This window comes from Silene latifolia, chromosome 2, assembly GCF_048544455.1.
Source record: "Silene latifolia isolate original U9 population chromosome 2, ASM4854445v1, whole genome shotgun sequence".
NCBI classification, from domain to species: Eukaryota; Viridiplantae; Streptophyta; class Magnoliopsida; order Caryophyllales; family Caryophyllaceae; genus Silene; species Silene latifolia.
The window spans coordinates 105,781,565-105,801,397 of record NC_133527.1 but is presented as its reverse complement, the minus strand read 5'-3'; the positions used below and the strand labels follow the sequence as shown (position 1 = coordinate 105,801,397).

The 19,833-nt window shown below is 41.0% G+C and overlaps 2 protein-coding genes across 2 annotated transcripts; both read right to left on the bottom strand.

The window, feature by feature from the left end:
- Positions 1-14,962: 14,962 nt before the first annotated feature.
- Positions 14,963-15,514, bottom strand: LOC141641158 (uncharacterized). Its single transcript, XM_074449831.1, has one exon. The coding sequence runs from the start codon at positions 15,512-15,514 to the stop codon at positions 14,963-14,965; it is 552 nt and encodes a 183-aa protein (XP_074305932.1).
- A 2,679-nt stretch (positions 15,515-18,193) lies between these two features.
- LOC141641157 (uncharacterized) lies at positions 18,194-19,624 on the bottom strand. Its single transcript, XM_074449830.1, has 3 exons — positions 18,904-19,624; positions 18,819-18,846; positions 18,194-18,701 (listed from the first exon to the last, which is right to left on the bottom strand). The coding sequence occupies exons 1-3, from the start codon at positions 19,622-19,624 to the stop codon at positions 18,194-18,196; spliced, it is 1,257 nt and encodes a 418-aa protein (XP_074305931.1).
- Positions 19,625-19,833: the final 209 nt, after the last annotated feature.

The window sequence follows — 19,833 nt, the reverse complement described above, 5'->3', positions numbered from 1 at the left end:
GGAACTTGCACATTGCTTGCTTCCGCTCCACCTCGTCGTGGTTCTTGATGGTGGGGATGCTCTTCTAGGTACTCTACCTAAAGGCCCTTGCTCTATAAGACCCAAAAAGGATGGAGGGCATAGACCTTCTTGTAGAAGACTTGCCGCGACTTAGAGATGTCTAGGAGCATACATCCTTATAACATGAGAATGACAATGTGCGAAATGAATTTCCCGAGTCTTTTCAAGTTTCCCATATCAATTTCAAAACCGAACTTTTGAACAACTTACTTTCAAAATAGCATGGTTTTAACAAACGCGGAATGCTGCCCAAGCAGGACTAGAGTTTTCGGCCCAAAATGAGCTTTTATAGCCGGCATGCTGCCCATTTTAAATCTCATTTTCAAATCGATTTTTTCGTTTTTTTCAAATTCAATCCAAAATATTTCTCGAACCTTAACCAAGCATGAAATGCGTCGAGTCGTGTCCGGGTCCTAGCCGTGTTTGGCTAGGCGTGTTTTGTCCCAAGTGTCTAGAACACGACCTTGTTGGGTCACCCAAGCTCACCTCTTGGGCTTCGAGTCATGTGGGTCGACCAATTGGTCTAGGACAGTCCACAGAAACATCTAAGCTAGGCCATTTAGGGCGTTTCACTTAAACCTATGGGCTATGTTGGTCCAATCACGGGTTTAGTCACACCGAGTCCAGTTTAGAATCGAATTATGATGGTTTGGGTCGTGTCGTTTTGTCGAGTCCAAAATGAATCGAGGTCTAAATCTAACCGTGAATCGAACCTTTTGGTTAGTCAGTCATAAGTCGAGTCTTTGTTTGAGTCAAGTTGGTGTCGTGTCCTTAAGTGTGCAGGGGCTCTTACATTTGAATATTGACTCAATTCGGGGTTTTCTTGTAGAAAGGCCGCCAAAAACCCGACTTCAAGCAATGGAAGACGCTGTTAACAAACTCACTGAGGCCGTGAACCTCATGAGGGCTAGAATGGATGTGATCGAATCCAAGCTGGGTGAAGATTCCTCCACCCCACCTCTGACTGATCTGGAGAAACGGTTCAAATTCATTGAAGACCGTCTGAAACTCTCCCAGGGGAAGAATATCCACTACGAAAATGCTAGGGCCTATGCCCCGATCCGGATAAGTTGCCCACAAACATGGTACTCACCGATATCCCAAAGTTTAAGGGCACGAGAAGATCCATCCACCATGTTAAGGCCTATAAGGGGTACTTAGCATCGAAGGGAGTACCGCCGACATGCTCTCCGAAATTTTCGCCCAATCTCTGGATGAACACCGGAAGGCGTGGTTCTACAATCTGGACCTTAAGAACTTCCCCACTTTCGAAGATATTACGGTGGAGTTCTGTAAGCACTATGCTGACAATGTCGAGATTCAAACCAACATAAGAACATTGGAGGTGATGACACAAAAAGAAAAAGAAGGCTTTACTGAATTCCTTGCAAGATGGCGCGCTGAAAGCGTGAAACTAGCCAAGAAGCCTGATGAAGTTGAAATGGTAGATAAGTTCGTAAAGAATCTACGACCCGTTTACCGTAATGCTCTGAAATACCAGAATTTTCGCTCTTTCAAAGAATTGATAAGAATCGAGATAAAGGTAGAAGATGATGTCATAAGGGCAGAGGCTGAAAAGCCGAAAGGGTACCAAGGGGCCTCATCGTCTAAGGGCAAGGCCCCAGCAACGACCCATATTGATGAAGCCATCAATCTCTTAGAAGGGCAATCGAAGAAGTCGCAGCGCCAAACACCTAGGGAATTCACCGATATCGGATGCACTTATACATACGCTCTCCAAAGGCTCATAGCCCAAGGAAAGCTGAAGCCTATTGGTCCAACTCCCGACCCTCCCGCTGATCAACAAGGTAAATGGTATAAACCAAATGCCTATTGTGCCTTTCATCAAGGGAAAGGCCATGATACTGAAAGGTGCTATCGACTGAAGCACGAAATCCAAGACATGATTGAGAATGGAACACTCCCGATCCCAACTGTTAAACTCAATAACATCACCAATCCATTTGGCGATCACGCCAACTTTGTTTCTGTCGAAGACAATGTCGATTATTCCCATATTATCCGCCCATGTCCCTTGAAAGGGGTGTTTATCGGGAATATATTTGTGGATTGCTTTGAATCCTTGCTAAACCCGAAGAATGAAATTCAAGTCGGGAGTCTTGCTCCAGAATGTACTCCTCTCGTTAACGAAGTTAATAAAGGACAATTCGATTCACCGACCTTCATCATTGGTGTAGATCCTCAAAGGACTACCTCGGGATGGAGGCAGACCATCAAAGGGATCAAGGACAAGAGCCGAGCATCTAAGCTGACAGCTGAACAAGAGAAAGCTCAAGACCAGATTTGAAAATTATGAGTCGGGATCTGTTTTCTTATCTTAGTCGAGTCGAGTCTAGGACTTTCTTTTCTTGAAGTTGAGTCGTTTGTTCCACGATGACCTAGGGTGTGTCCTAGGAATCGTTCCTTCGAGTCTGTTAAGCATGTGTCATTCCAATAAAAGTTGCAGTTCGTTTCCAAATATGTCTTGTTTCCAATCCTCAATCATTCCGAAACATGATAAAATGCACAACACACTCAAAGGCATCCCTGGGGTAGAAATATGTCCCGTTTCAAAACGTAAGGTACAATAGGATTCCGTGTTCGATTCCTTTACCTATTCCATGTCTGGCGGTAGAAAACCTCCATCAGAACCAGTGTTTATGACAAGCTTTTAGATGATTCTATGACCGACCCGGACTAGCTCCTTGTTTCCCATATCGATGACGGAAGGTAAGCCCATTCTCCAACAAAATCATCCCATCTCGAAGAGAGAAGATATCAACCCGTTCTAAGAAGGAATTGTTAGTTCTAACCCAATTTAGTTGGCGAAGCTCAGTTATCAAGGTGTACCCATTTGTGACTAAGAGAATGAATAGAAGACCATTTTCAAGAAGAGAATAAAAAAGAGATGAAAAAGAATGAAAAAATGAGAAAGAGAAAAAATTGGAAAAATGAAAAAAATGAAAAAATGAAAAGTGATGAAAGAAAAAGGAAAAAAGAAAAAAGATGTTGAAGTTATTGCAGAATGCTTTTGGTTGGATGTCGAAGTTACGGAAGCCAGAAGTCAAGTCAAGTACCCATAGTTGAAGTTCAATGGGCGAAGCCCAAAAGCTTAAGTAGTAACCTCTTTACCCTCTAAGTCCTTCATGAGACAGTTACAAAGGGATAGTCGGGAATTTTGAGAATTATTCCGCTTGTGTTGTTACACCCAGCCTTTAGGGTCCAGACATGAAAATTTGAACCCACATCATTTTTCAACCCATTTGCACTCGTGGTTCATCAAACCCGAGACACCCATTCCAACCACATCAGCAGCCATAACCCTTGGCCTTAGCACCACAAAACAAACCTTTAGAATGATGGTTAACCATTCCAACTCGTTATTACCAAGCTCCACATCCCAAAAGATCCAAGCCTTTTACACCTAACCCCAAACACGGGATTTAACGGTACTTTACAGGCTAGAATGGGATATGACATGATACCTTAGGTGAAACCTTCGAGTGTGTACACACAATTAAAATGCCAAGTTTATGCACCTAGATCGAACTACGTCGGATTTGATTTCGCTTCACGCGAATACGTAGGCAGTCCTTCAGATTAAAGGATTCAATCCACTCATCAACCAAGTTGTCATCTTGTCGGTTTCTTACGGGTCTTAACCAAGTCCAAATGAAGCCACCTTTGTTTGAGTCAGTCTTAGCACTCGATGTAGGCTAGGATAAGGATATAGGTTCGGATGAATAGTATCAAGTCTCAGAATGAGCTTTATCTAACGGTTTAGGCAAAGATGCTGAGTCATATAGATGTGAGTTTGTGTTGGGAACAGAAAATATGAAAAACCCGCTGAAAAGAAAGAAGGTGTGGAAGAAAAATAGTAAAAGCCCGCTGAAAAGAAAGAAGGCGGTGGCAAGAAATAATGAAAACTCACTGAAAAGAAAGGAGGCGAGGATAAGAGTGACAGAATGTTCCCAACAAGAGTGATGTGTGATGTCTAAGTGTTCTCATAAAATAAGTCTGTGTTTAGTGTCTGGACGAAGCCAACGTTGTTGCTCCGTGAGTTTAATCCACCCTGTCAATGCCAAGTGATCTTGATTCCCATGTGCCCTCGGGAGCACGCCCATGCCATACAATATCTCCGTCCCAAGTTCGACGACCTTGTGATTCCCATTTGTCGTCTTTTGGCGCCAGAATGGCCAATTTACATTTCTACCCCCAACAAGTCAATAATCGAATTAAAACCCGTGCACACTTACGGTTTTCTTTTCCTTTTTTGTTTTACGGTAGCGGGCTACGCCCACGTTTGTTTACGGGTCATACAGAGTGTCTGAGTCGTATTTCCTGCTCACCCGTCAAGGTTCGATTTCAAAATGCCAAAGATTTCAGAATTCCGAAATTTCAAAAACTTTTTGCGAATTATGGATAGATGATCCAAGTAGTGGTACATTTCAAGTCAAGGTTCAAATCTCAAAGTTCAAAATCAAATTTTGGGTCGACGACCCAACATCCAAATGATTCGTTTCAAATTCAAATTTTGGGTCGATGGCCCAACATACTAAATGATGTCAAAATTCAAAATTCGGGTCGATGACCCAATTATTCAAAATTTTCAAATTCCATTTTCGGGTCGATGACCAAATCTTTCAAATGATCTAATTTTAGGATCGATGATCCAAATGTGCTTATGTGATGATTATTGCTAGTACGTTTTTGTGCTTCAAATGTAGCAGGATATGATTCAACTGGGGGCTCTAAAGTCTTCGACTTTAGAGCCATTTCAAACTGGGGGCACTGAAGCCGTTGGCTTTAGAGACCATTATCAAGATGTAAAGGATGACATCCACCAATAATTCAATTCAATACAAGAGTATGAAATGGAGGAACTCTATAGCTGAAAGCAAATGATGAAAGCGGCGACAACCTCCTCGGAAAGTCCCGTCCCATTTGGACACCTGCCAGCAGAAGATAAACTTTGGACAAGTGTCAGCAGAAACGAATTTCGGACAAATGCCAGCAGATGATAAACTTTGGGCAAGTGTCAGCAGTTGCCGAACTACGATGCGGGTTTCATTCCATCAGAAACGGATACGTAGGCGCCCAAGGATAAGGCTCAATCCACCATATATGCAATTTGATGAGTCGACGACCAACAATGACAATCTGGCGCAACAGAAGCAAGAGTTAATCCCCGACGAAGTTTCAGGTATGATCTCTTCTTATGGCTGGCTAGCTTATATACGCAAGTCTAATGGACTATAAACGACCCGCAGAATCCTCAGGTCGAGAGGGACCTAGGGTATACTTTGACTTTCGCCTTGTCCAAGCCTCAGTCAAAGTGGGGGCTCTGTAGATACCCGTATCCGTCGATATTGGAATTTATAGAGAACCCGACAAACACCCGATGATGATAGGACGACATGTATTCACTAGTTGGCATTGTCATTGTTTGGGTTCGTTTTACGATGTAGAATGGGCGTCGTCGATGAAGCGTTTTATTAATGATATTTAATTTAAACGTTTTATTCCTTTTTTTAATTTAAATGATGTTTAAATTAAAAGTTTTAATTCAATTATTTTGAATTATTTTCTCAAGTTTATTTTATTGAAAATAAAATAAATATTTGATTTAAAAAATCATTTTATGAATATATTTGATTTGAAAAATCATTCATTTTAATGTGTTATTTGATTTGAAAAATCGAATTTGAAAATTGAAAACTCGTTTTAATCACACGTTTTGGAGCTCGATTATAGCTCGGTTTTTGAGCCCGTTTTCTTTATGAGTTGGCACGAATCTCGAGTACACTAACCAACCTAGGCTTCTACCCATCCAACCCCAATTCGAACCCTCATACCCACGTCCCAAATCACGACCAAAACAGCCCAAACACCACCCGCGCTGCTCTGTTTTGAACAACACCAAACCCGACTTTCCAAGCCCGAAACCCGCTCCAAACTATTAGAAAACCCGTGCCCATGACAACCCATCCACACCTGACTATCCTAACCATATTACCATGCCTGGCCCACCAAGAAAACACACCCTAAACCCTCAAAATAGCTGCTGGACAGCAGCTATGCGAAACGGACCCAAGCTGTTGTTCACCCTTCGAAATCCTACTTTAACTCCCTATAAATACCTCCCCTCTGCCATAGTTTCATTCCTCTAGGTTCTACTCACATCATACTACAAATAACAACCATCAATCATCCAAAAAAACCCTAAACTAAAGCCGTGACAGCCGCTTGAAAACAGGGACACAAATCTTGTTTTCGAGTTTCTGTCGTGGTCTTTGGCCTTGATTCTCGTGCACAAATCCTATTAATACTTCAGGTTTATTTCCATATTCACAAAATTCAGTCTTTTTAGTTTCCAAACATCTTTCGGATTGAAAAATCGTTGAGAAACGAAGTCGTGGTGAGTGATTGAAAATCGTTGCTCAAGTCTGCCTTTTGAACGTGGTGTTTCGTGATTTCAAAATTCAATTTCAATTGTCTTCGTCGACGACGGCCCCTCGAGATAAAATCTACGATCGATTACGACCCAAGACGGTGTCAACGATACATGTAGGTTGAGGGTGCATCAAATCCTCCTTCTTTCCCTTTTTATTTCGTTATTCTTATTTGTTTTTCTATCTCTTGTTTTATATATTATACATCGTCTAACATCGTTAACTATGAAACATTAGTATAGTATGAGTATGAGTTAAAGTGCCATTCCGAATACCAGCGTTGACTTGAGTTGGGAAAGAAATCCGCCAGATTGGTCGGTCGTATCCCCTTCTCATTTACATATCCTCGTATTTGGAATCGGACAGAATTAAATCAATCTAATTGACGTAGTATGTTATTTGTACCTTTGTTTTAACTTTGATTTTTTCATTCATCGTAATAGTAGGCCACCTTTACACAATTCTTTCAACTAATTTAACACCTCAATTTAGTTCGTTAATTCATTAGGCATCTTAGGAGTAAAATAACATTATTGTAAATGAAATTTGCAATCTTCTAATTTTTAATTGAATTCATCTTCCCATTCACTAATTTTCTCGCTAGCATGGAAGTGCATGCTTAACACCTTTCCATTTGCACTCGTTGACAAATTAGAATTGTTTTTAACCTAGTTCGTAGTTATTTAATTTAATTTATAATTAATTAACCTTTAATTTGTTTTACTTGTTTCTAATATTGTAAATTTTGTTTTTATTATTTTTTAAGGTTCAAAATATGTAAATTTAATTTAGTGAATTTTTCCGTAATTTATTTTGCTGATTTCGAAATTAAAATGCAATTAACTTTGTTTTCTACAAAAACCGTGCACTGCACGGGTCTGTTCTGACTTCTGATCCGTGCACTGCACGGGTCTGCCAGTTTTGATTTCTTTTCTTCTTTTGTTTCTTTAATTGTTTACTAATCCTATTTTAATAAATATGGATTGGTGAATAATTTTAATGAGTTGGGTTCAATTTAATCAATAAGTTGTACCTAATTTATTTCAAACTTTTGTATTTGTTCAATTTAATTTAATTAGTTTAATTCTAGTCTAATTTGTTTACTAATTAATAAATCGGCTAACATCATTAATCAATCTAACTTAGTTTTAGCCTTTTTGTTTACATTTATTTTATTTGTTAAGTCATAATTGTTTAAGTTGTTTTTTTGTTAGTTTGTATTGTAATTTTGTATCATGTATATAGGTTTTATTTTAATTGAGTCAAAATAATTTCGATAGTTGTTGTAATTAGATCGAGTTGTAATTTATTTCTCGTTGTGTCGGCATGAAATGCCTGGGTTGTAATAGGATAGATCCCAATGGCTCCCCCATTCCTCCTAAGCCGTGTTTGCGCATCTTTTATTTCAAATCAACCAACATGCTAAAACAACTTTGACAAAGTTAGTATTCATGCATTAAACGACATAGAAATTATTGTCACATGTTAGGGTTTTAAAACGATGTTTGCATATCATATATCGTAGTAGCTACAACCTTGTTTGAAATCCGATACTTGACTTAGTAGAGGCCGTTATTGACGGGCGGAGTTAGGTGTCCTTATGGGCTTCCTAACACGTACCCTCACCCCTTACTCAAGATCTATGGTTTGTGGATCCGTCTAAATACCATTGGATTACGAGAGTCATTCAAATCGAGTGATATAGGGTACAAGTCTTTATCTTTAATCACTCGTAGTCGATTGGCTTTATGCTTTTCGATGAAAGGTGTAAAGTTGACTTGAACGGTTCCAAGTTCCCAAAAAACTTGGTGGCGACTCTAATTTGTCTTAATTCGATTCGAAAGAACCTCGAGTCGATTATGCCTAGTGTGGATCCCGCGGACGCAGCTCCCGAGGGCCTTGTCCACAATTGTTATTGTCATACGTGGTATTAGTACCATGTCCATGAGATTGCGTAGATGCGATGAGTGTTAATGTGATTATGGTGTCTCACACTACTGTGCGTGTGTTGGTGACGGTAGCGGGATACCGTCACAGGCTATAGGGGGAATGCAATGCTTATGAAACGAATTGTTGAAATATCGTGTTGTTTCATATTTTGTTTTAGTTGGGTAGTAATAATGGCCATAAGGCCGTGAGTTTGTCTTAATTTGGTTGTTTAATGATGTATTAGTCATAATCGGAGTCTATGAGCATTTATGTGATGAAATAGGTGTAACACCCCCATACACCAAAGTTCCTTACTAAGACCATCCTAACACATGGAGATGCTACCATCTCGGTCGCCCGAGGTATAGTAATCAAAAGTGACCATTCCAAAACATACTTTAAGTTCAAAAGTTAAAAGTACGTACAACTTAAAACCGAAACTGGAAATATAATACAACTATCATAAGACTACAGCGGAAGACTAAACTCAAGACAAATGATGACTCTATTCTAGCCAGATCCCGCGAGCTATCCATATGGTTGCCTGCTAAACAACTTCTCACCATCCCTGAATGGATCACCACAGTTTTCAAAACATTTAACCGGGGTCAGTCAACTGAATAAACAAGATAAGAAATAAACAATAAGCATCCAATCAATCTAAACAAATTCCTCCAAACACCAATTGATCAACAACCATTGGCTACACACTAAATGTGTAGCCCTACCAGATTACCCATCGCAACAGGTAATCCACTCCGTCAGTGGGGATCGCGGCCTTACCACCTAAGCCCCGCTCAACACCATAGAGCGAATAACCCATGTCCATTAATGTGCACATCCCCTTTGTGACGAGAACCACAAGGGGTGAATCAAGGGCGTGAAGCCATCCCCGACGATGACTCCACTCAGCCGAGGGCGCACCTCACGAACCACATACAATTACACCCAAACCACAATACCAATACAAACATGCCAAATCCAAAGTAACGATAATAGTAATCATGCCAGTAAAACAATCATGCCATCTTATAGTTAATTACATAGTCAACTGAGTAGGGAAACCTTACCTTTTTGCAATCCGGTATAACTGCAGCCAATCACACAAGTGTACAAAGTACCACATCATCACCTACAATAATAATTGATACCCGTCGTTGTGAGTACCAAAAATAAGATTTATAATTTCCTATTAAGACTAACCTAGGCTAGTGGTAACAGGGTCGAACCACAAGGAGGCAGATGTAAATTCTAGTTGATTTATATTCAGTCTAAGGTAACAATTGTGGGGGTTGAGTTGAGATGGTCTATAGCTAAGAGCAGATAAAGATAATAAACTAAAAAGACGGTTTAACAGATAAAGAAGGGGGTACTAGGATGATCGGTTCATTATAGCTTCAGCGGCAGCAAACTAAGTCGGTCTGAGTCAACACAGGTGAGGCGGGAAATAAAGAGGTCCTCTCGGTCCACTCTTAACAAATAGAATCTTTCGATCTCGCTATAGGTCCCTAATATCACTAAAACTGACTCTCGTCCTGAAAAGTGACTAATGGTCTAAACTATACCTATCTTTCGATCTTAGCACAGTTTAGTCGATTCAATTGATGGTCTAACAGACTTCCCTATCTTTCGATCTATTGGGTCAGTCACAAAAGGGTATCTAACTGGTCGCATGCATTCGATTCGTTAAATACAACATTAAAATCAATTAAAACGAAAGGTAACCTCACGAGTTCAGTCGATCGACCGGGTAAGGTGGTCGATCGACCAACACGCGGGTTCAGGCCGTGTATAATCTAATGCCGCCTATGCCACAATTCGCCTACATCCTAGTACAAACTATTTAGCTACTCATGCTGAAAGTGATACTAATAATAATACTAGGGCATAAAAGAGTTGAATCCATAATTAAAGCGATAGGGCAAACAATTAACATGCAACAATAAAGATGGTTTCGGGAAGCTACTGGCAATTCTAATCTAATAACGAAACAGATGAATCGAAATAGGGCAGAAGAATACCGAGAATAGCAGGAGAATGATTAAGAACAAGAGCGAAAATTCCAATGCTTACAATATTCCAAACCCTAATTCTTCCTAAAACCGTATGTAAACTTAATGTAAAACTGATTGAATAAAACTTAGGTAAAAACTTAATGATAGACTTCCTCCTAACTGAAAGTTTCTAGGTTACGTTATACAGAAAGTAACGTAACTTCTTATTTCCTAAACCTAGCATCATGGGCTTGCGCTTCCTCAGTCTTCTAATTCTCGTCTGAAATAGCAGTTGGGTCGATCGACCGATAGGACTGGTCGATCGACTGGTCCTCAGCAAACAGTAGCTTCTGGAACGCGATAGTTGGTCGATCGACTGAAGGAGGTGGTCGATCGACAGGATGAGCTGCTACTTGCCTCTTATAAACTCGTGGATATGTCTTTTGGGTCTTGGAATGCGCACCAAGCTCGTTCCTCAGATGAGTACTTCACGTCAAAATGCAATGCAGGATACTTGGGGACGGATTTAGCTCGATTTCTGCTGGATTCTTCACATTTCTGCAATATTGTACAAAAATACGGAAGTAGACGGAAATAGGGAGAAATGCAGCATAAACTACATGAATGAGCTCTGAAATGCGTGTAAAATGGGATGTAAAACATCATATAAAAGACACGCATCAATAATCAACAACTATACACCATAAACCGATTTCTACCAAAAACCCCCAAGTCACCCAATTAGGGTTAGAGCAATCTTAACAAAACAATGTAAAAACAACACAAGGAACTTCCCTAATAACTGATGATTGCAAAGATGTAAAAATCCCCAAAAACTACGAACCCTAGCCTTGGTTTTATTGTAAAAGTAGAGAGAAGAGAGCGTCGTTTGAATTTGTGAATGGTTTTGAGAGAATGAAATGAGAAACTTGTCATATAACCTTTTATACCTCTTCCACTATTATAATCAAGCCCGCGTCAAAAATCCATAAAAACCCGGACACTCGATCGAGTAACTTACGTACTCGATCGAGTACCCCATACTTGATCAAGTTGCCTCTACTCGATCGAGTACACCCAGATCAGAATCTACTCCAGAATCCACATACAACCCGATTCTTTTACTCTTGTTCCATTCTTCATCAAAAACCCGATTAATTCCTCTGAAATTCTTCTGATTTCTTCTTCAATCTTCATCTTCAACTTCTGTTCATCTTTCCATTAATTACCAGAAAATAAAACAATCGTTGTAAAAAGGAAATCAACCAGGGGAGCACTTACTTCTGGTACTCCTGATATTCCAAACCCTGAACAAACTTCTGAAAATAGACCCGAGTCTTCTGAAGTCCTATGTGGTACTCCTGCTATGGAGATGGTGTATATCTTCCATGACGATTTTGAGTTCAAGCCAACAAAAGCACTTAGCGAGCACCTTAGCCTTCCCAACCATCTCAAACCCGAGTTTGAGAGTATGTTAAAGGATAAGGGAGTTATCCCTGCTGATGCCGAGGTTTGGATTTCTGTAGATTCACCAATTAGGGCAGACTGGGCTTATCCAAGCTGGTTCTATATTCATGATTGGGCTTTTAGGGCTGGTTGCAAATTGCCTCTCTCTTCTTTGATGGTGGAAGTGATTAAGGAGATTGGTGTTCCGCCGTATCAGATCGTGCCTTCAGTTTGGAAGGTAGTTCATTCAATCGAATTTATGTGTGGGAAGCATAACATGTCCTTCACTTTAGGCGACTTGAAAAGTTGCTATCTTTTAAAGACCCATAGCCCTAGTAGGGTTAATTTCAAGGCTAGACCCTCGACCACTCCTCTTTTCAGCAATTTGGACAGCGGTGCTGATAAAAATTGGGTTGCTGGTTATATGTTTATTAGGACCAATTCTGTTGGGCCTGACCCGGCATATCTCAATTATGATGCTTGCATTGCTGGTAAGTTTTTTGTTATTTTGTCTTTCCTGCACATGTTTTATTAGTAAAAAAAGAAAGCAGGAAATATTTAACAGAGTGTACCTTGCTTTTCAGTGGATTATTGGGTGTGCAATGTAGATTCTCCTTTTAAGTGGGTAACTGCTTTCTTGGCTCTCCTTTATATTGAAAGGTCGTGCCCATATTGTAGCAGGGCTGCTCATTTTCCACGTTGCTTGAAAGCTGAAAATGTCCCAAGGGCTCTCAAGCCTGCCAAGCCTGCTGAGGTTTCTATTTCTGGTGGTAAGGTTTCTTCTCTATTGGTCTTTTTCTCAGGGAAATCTATTTGTACTGACTTCATCCTTATTGCTGATATAGTGTCTCGTGTTGTAGCTACCAGGTTATCTTCTAGGCGTGGCAGTTTTGGCACGGCTAATCTAAATGCTAGGCTTTCTTAGATCAAGGAAGAAGGTTCTCAGGGCAGTGGTGGTTCCGGTACTGAAGCTGACAAGCCAATTGACCTGACTGATGTGCCTGCTGTCCCGGTTACTCCCGTTGCGCCTTCTGTAACTGTTGAGACATCATCGACAGCTCAAAAGAGAAAGCAGGATGCGGCTAGTATTGGTCCTCCTATCAGGGAGGTCAAGGCCAGGGTGGATAATATGGATACTTCTAGGGATAAGATCTAGGAGTTTGATACCTCCATCTCTCCTTTAATCCTATCAATGGATCCGGGTGAATCTTCTACTAAGGTAGTTGCCATGGTGGATCATGATGTCAATCTTGTGACAAACGCTCTTACATCTCTGGGAGAGGTAGCTTGATTCTTCTTTTAGCCTAATTTTTCTCTTGTCACCTTGTTGATTTGTGTTGTTGATAGTTTGGTTTTATCTCCATATCAAGGCTGCGATGACATGCCTTCTCAATGCTTATCAATCGACTTCACTGGTGGCTAAGGTCAATTCACTTGGCTCTAAATTTGATAAGCTGAAGTCTGAGTTTTCCTTTGCTCAGGATGACTTAGCTGTTGCCAGGGCTGATTTGAAGAGGGCGCAGATTGAGAGTGATGCTGCCAAGTTGGAGGCTGGATCCGCCAAACAGCTATTGCAAGAGGCTTTGGAGAGGAATGAGGAGCTCAACATGGAGAAGGATGATTTGGAAGGCAAGCTTGATGATGCTACTTTCTACTTCTTTGTCAGGGGGAAAGTTGCTGCAGTGAATGAGCCTGTAGAGATTAGAGCCAAATAGGACCCGGAAGCTGAGATGGCTCTAGGTGCTAAGAGGTATCCTGACCTGCACAACCTTGGTGAAGAGGAGGAAGTGGATTTTCCGGCGAAGAAGGATGTTGAGGTTGTCAAGAAGGTCGAGGGTGATATTGCTGATGCTGCTTCTCAGGAGAAGCAATAGTTTTTAAGAAATTTTAATATCTTTGGTTTGGCCCATCCAGGGGGGATGTCCCTGGAAAGACAATCTAATATTTTGGTTCCTCTTGTCAGGGAAGATATCCCTGACAAGTTAAACTTTTTGTTGCCTTTGCCTCAGGGGGTGATGGCTTGGTATTAATAGAAAGTTTGCCTTTCTAGGTTGCTTTTTATTTCTGGATTTATCATTTCGTTGCTTCTTGACTTGTTAACTTGATAAGTTTTTCCTCAACCTGTTAAAAATATTTTTCAACTTGTTAACCTGTCATATAATTTTTCCACCTGTTAACCTGCCACATGTTTTTATTCGGTGTTTGATCTTTAATCATATACAGTTTTTCAATTATGATTGAAGTGGGTGGGATCCGGCCTAACTGCAGGGCTTATGTCCTCTGCGTGGCTGGAGGGCTTGGTATTCGGCCTGTCGGGAGGACATTTGGACGGTTGTCAGGGTCTCTCACCTTCTTACACGTCCAGTGCTGCGTCCAGCCATGTAGAGGTGTGCAGTAAATACCTGTGTTGGACAATTATTTCATGCCTGTATTTACCGTATCTGGTGTGGGTTACCAACCTTCGTTTGGGCACGACAGGGTGCGGATTTTTTTTTAAAAGGTACTTTGAAAAGTACAGCTATAATAGGGTAGCACTCAATCCTGAAGATTTTATTCATGCAACAACAATTCATGTATAATATTTTTAGGATTTAAATATTATATTAAAGTATGTATAAGTAAGGTTGAACATATAATTTTTTTCATACAGGGTACACATAGAATTTTGCATGTTGATCATGTAAGGCAAGCAGTTTCATCAGGCAAAGTGAGCAAAAATCAAATAGTTATGAGTTTAAATTTGAATTTTACCTTGTTAGGACAGGGTATAGCTGTTTTCATTCCAAGAATCATATATGAAATAGTTTTAAATGGGTTACATTCCAGGACCATGGGATCATTTCTCCTTCTAAGGTTTGTAGCCTGTATGCTCCCTGTCCGACGATTGAGTCTATTAAGTATGGACCTTCCCATGCACGGGCTAACTTGCCTGCTGATTTTTCTTTTTTGATTGTTTGGGAATACTTTTCGTAGAACAAGGTCTCCTTCCCTGAAAACTCTGACTTTGACATTCTTGTTATAACTTTTAGCTACTGTTTGTTGATATGAGGCCATCCTGATTTTAGCATAGTCTGTAAGTTCTTATGTCAGGACTAAGTTGTCTTGCATCAGGTCGGCATTTGCCTCAATTTTGTTCAGGCTATATCTTGAGGTTGGCACGTGCACTTCTACATGGATGACTGCTTCACAACTATACACCAGGGAATAAGGTGTTTGGCATGTTGATGTCTTTGGATGTGTCCTGTCTGCCCAGAGTACTAGTAACCGTTCTTCAGCCCATCTGCCTCGTTTACTCTTCAGTTTCTTTTTTAGGCAGTTGATGACTACCTTGTTGTTTGATTCAGCCTGACCGTTTGCTTTTGGATAGCCAGGGGTTGAAGTCACAAGGTTGATATTCCACTCGTCACAGAAAGCCTTGGTTCTTTTCCCAACGAACTGGGTGCCTTTATCGCAGATTATCTCTGAAGGGACTCCATACCTGCATATGAAATTTGTCCTGATGAAGGATATTACTTCCTTCTCAGTAACCTGCCTGAAAGAATCCGCTTCAATCCATTTGGAGAAGTAGTCAGCCATGGCTAACATGAACACTTTTTGGCTTGGTGCTACTGGGAGTTTTCCTACTATATCCATGCCCGACTTCATAAATGGCCAGGGTGCAGAAATTGAATGTAGTAGTTCTGATGGTTGATGAATAATTGGGGCGTATATTTGACAGGCTTCACATTTTGTACAATAGTCTAGACAATCAGCCCTCAGAGTTGGCCAATAGTAGCCAGCCCTGAGTACCTTGCTTGCCAGGCTTCTTCCACCTTTATGGTTGTTTCAATATCCTTCATGAATTTCTTGAAGCACTTGCTTGGCTTCATACGGTTCAAGACACCTTAGGTAAGGTCCAGCCTGAGATCTTTTAAACAGAGTGTTATTGATGATGGAATAAGAAGAAGCCCTAATTTTAAATGCGCTGGCTTCATGCCTGCCCTGAGGTAGTATGCCTCGCAGCAACCAGTCATAGTAGGGTTTAGTCCAGAAGTCATTGTCAGTGTTGACAGGATTGACTTGTTCAGGTTTGCTGATAGCAGGTTCAAGTATATGAACAATAGGTATCTTATAAAAAATAGTAGGGGTAAAATTCGAACCAAGGCTGGCCAAAGCATCAGCCTGGGTATTCAGGTCTCTTGGTATTTTCTCAATGTCAAATGATACGAATTTATCGCAAAGTTTTTTAGCATGTTCTAAATATAAAATCATTTTTTCATACTTTACTCTATAAATTCCTTTTATTTGATTTGCAATTAGAAGTGAATCAGTTTTTACCTTTAAGTTTTGAACACCGAGGTCTAGACATACCTTGAGTCCTACTATGAGGGCTTCATATTCAGCCTCATTGTTAGTATCTTTGAATTCACAACTCAAAGCCTGGGCTATAGTGTCCCCTTTTTGGCGATTTTAGCACTAATCCTAACCTTTTACCTCTTACGTTGGACGCGCCATCAGTGAACAAGGTCCACTGTTGGTCAGAGGTTTTATTTTCTAACTGGTTAACTTCTTTGGCCAGGTCTGATTCTAGGTTAGGGCTGAAATCAGCCACAAAGTCTGCTAAGGCCTGTGATGTGATTGTTGTCCTGGGTTCAAAGGTAATATCATAGGTACTAAGCTGGACTGACCATTTGGCCATCCTGCCTGACAGTTCAGGCTTGCGTAGGACAGCTTTTATGGGTAGGTTGGTCTTTACTATTATGGGATGAGACTCAAAATAAGGATGCAACTTGGCACAAGATATGATCAAAGCTAAAACATACTTTTCAAGTAAGCCATACGTCATTTTTGCATCTAGTAAGCTTTTACTTACATAGTAGACAGAGTATTGCTGGTCTTCCAGTTCCTTTACTAAGACTGCATTTACCGCGGTTCAAGTGACGGAGAGGTATACCGACAGGGGTTCTCCCTTTTCTGGCTTGGCCAGTAAAGGTGGAGATGAGAGATATAATTTTAAATCTTGGAAGGCTTCTACATGTTCATGGGTCCATTGGAATTGCTTATTTTTTCTGAGTAGGTTGTAAAACGTTTTGCACCTTTTAGATGATCTGGATATGAACCTGTTCAGGGCTGCTACTCTTCATGTCAATTTTTGAATGTCCTTAACAGACATGGGTGACTTTAACTCTAACATGGCCTTGATCTGTTCAGGGCTGGCTTCTATGCCTCTTTTGGTCACCATATAGCCTAAGAACTTCCCCGCAGAAACTCCAAAGTGGCATTTTGCAGGATTGAGCTTCATATTGTACCTTTCTAGGATTTGAAATGCTTGTTCCAGGTGCTTCACATGATCTTATGCATTTTTGGACTTCACTACCATGTCGTCAATGTAGACTTCCATGATGTCCCCAATCTGTTCTTTGAACATCATGTTGGCCAGGTGCTGGTATGTTGCCCCTGCATTCTTTAGACCAAATGGCATGGCAGTGAAACAGTATATGCCCCAGTCAGTAATGAATGCAATACTCTCCTGGTTAGCGGGGTACATCTTTATCTGGTTGAATCCACTGAAAGCATCCTTGAACGTGAGCATTTCATGTCCTGCTGTTGCATCTACTATAGCATCAATATATGGAAGATGGAATGGATCTTTTTGGACAGGTTTTGTTTAAGTCAGTGTAATCTACACAGACTCTCCATTTGCCATTCTTTTTCTGCACGACCACTACGTTTGCTAGCCATTCAGGGTACGTTACTTATTTGATCATGCCCATGTCAAGGAGTTTGTCCACTTCTTCATTGATAATGGCGTTTCTTTCTGGTGCAAACTTTCGTCTTTTCTGTTGCACAGGCTTGAAAGATGTGTCAATATTAAGCTTATGAGTGATAACATCAGCACTAATTCCAGTCATATAAAAGTGAAACCAAGCAAAACAGGAAGATTTATTTTTAAGAAAACTTACTAATTCAGGTCTGACTGAATCAGGGGCATCAGAGCCAACTAGAACATACCTGTCAAGGTACTCAGGGTTGAGGATTACTTGATCTGTTTCCATCTTGGGTGGCGCCATATAAGTGCTCCTGACAGGGTACAGTAATTGCTATGCGGAGGACTTACCTGTCTTGGAAGGCTTTAGGTCCTCGGTATAGCATTCTTGGGCTGACTTATGCTCACCTTTGATAGTTGCTACTCCCCAATCTGTTGGTATCTTGATGCACTGGTGATAAGTTGAGGTGACAACCTTGATATTGGGAATCTAAGGTCTGCCTAGGATGACGTTGTAAGAGGACAGGCAGTCCAGGACTCCAAACCTTTCGTAGGATGCGACGCCTTCAACATAAGTAGGAAGATAGATCTCTCCCAAGATGTTCTTTGTCTCGCCACTGAACCCTACCAAGACACTGAGCACGTCTTTGATCCTCTTTGATCTTCATGGCTTTGAGCACGTCTAGCATAATCAAGTTCACTGAGTTGCCTCCATCTACTAAGATCCTCCTTACATTGGCGGTTCTAATTTGCATGGAAATTACCAGGCCATCATGATGAATATCAGGGACGCCCACCAAATCAAAGTCATTGAATGTCATGGGTGGTATGTTGTCAGGCTTGCAGGGTGACTTAGTTTGAGGCGTCCTGGCTATTTTCTTTGCTGCTGAATTAGTCAGGCCACAAATCTCCGATCCACCATTTATAAATTTTACTTCGTAGAGTAGAGGTAGTGGAGGGAGATTGGGTTCCTGCTTCTGCTCCTGATTGTTTTTCGTGGGGTCTTCAATTCTGCGCCTGGCTTTGATCAGGTCTTTGAGGTATCCAGCTTTCAACAAGTAGGCTACTTCCTTTCTGGGGGTAAAGCAATCTTATGTCGTGTGTCCCTTATCCATGTGAAATTCGCACCATTTTGTATGGTCCTTCCTTGGATTCGGGTTGTCTGACTTCCTGGGCCACCTGACTACTGACCCCATGTTATCCAGTCGTTTGATCAAACCTGCAATGTCAACACAGAAGTTATGTTCAGATATAAGTGAATGAATTTTAGTCTTACCTTGCTGTTCTTGTGTCAGGTTGACTTCTAAGTGATCATGCCTGGTATATGGACCACTCCTGTAGTTGTTTCTCCTGCTGCCACTTTTCCTGTTCGACTTATCATAGTCTTTTATGTTGCAGGTTCCTCCAACCTTATAACTCTTGTCCTCCTCTACCCTGATATAGGCAAGCGTTTTCGCTTGGACGTCTTCGAAGGAGTGATAGGGATACTTGGTTAATTCAAGATAAAGATCACTGTTGGGTGGCAATCCCTGCCTGAACGCTTCCACAGCTGTGCCGATGTCACACCTGGGTATCGATACTTTTTCCTTGTTGAACCTAGCAAGGAAGCTTCTAAGGCTCTCATCTTTTATCTGGGTAATCTTGTAGAGGTCACTGGAGCATTTTTCCAATTCCCTGTTGCTGGCGAATTGTTGATTGAATGTATTGACCAAGTCAGCAAAGGACTTGATGCTTCCATTTGGCAGGTTAATGTACCATTGCAGTGAAGGACCAGTCAGGGTGGTTCTGAATCCCTTGCACATGCAAACCTGCCTAAACTCACTGGGAATAGATGCAACTAACATTTTTTGTTTGTAGAAGGCCACATGATTCTGTGGATCTGAGGTTCCATCATAAGTCCTTATAGATGGAATCAGGAATTTCTTGGGAAGATCTACTCTAGCTATCTCGTCTATGAAGGGCGAGTCAACATAACTCTCTGGGGCAGCTTCTTCCATGCTGGCAGGGACTCCAGGTATTTTTTTTTCGAATTTTTCGTTGAGTTTATTGATCTCCTGGACTATTGTCATCATGACGGCTGCTCCTGTTTCATCAGGCTTCTCGTCGTCATCTTTGGGAATGTCATCATCATCAATATTGATCACTTTCTTGGCAGCACTCGGACTTCCAAAGTTTGAGAAATCAAAGTGTTTGATAATTGATGAGA

Coding starts and splice junctions, on each gene's coding strand:
- LOC141641158 (XM_074449831.1), bottom strand. CDS start 15,514: ATGGATATAGTAGGAAAACTCCCAGTAGCACCAAGCCAAAAAGTGTTC.
- LOC141641157 (XM_074449830.1), bottom strand. CDS start 19,624: ATGGAAGAAGCTGCCCCAGAGAGTTATGTTGACTCGCCCTTCATAGAC. Junction 18,847..18,903: donor CCTGACACAAGAACAGCAAG/GTAAGACTAAAA, acceptor TTGACATTGCAG/GTTTGATCAAACGACTGGAT. Junction 18,702..18,818: donor AAACGACTGGATAACATGGG/GTCAGTAGTCAG, acceptor CTTTACCCCCAG/AAAGGAAGTAGCCTACTTGT.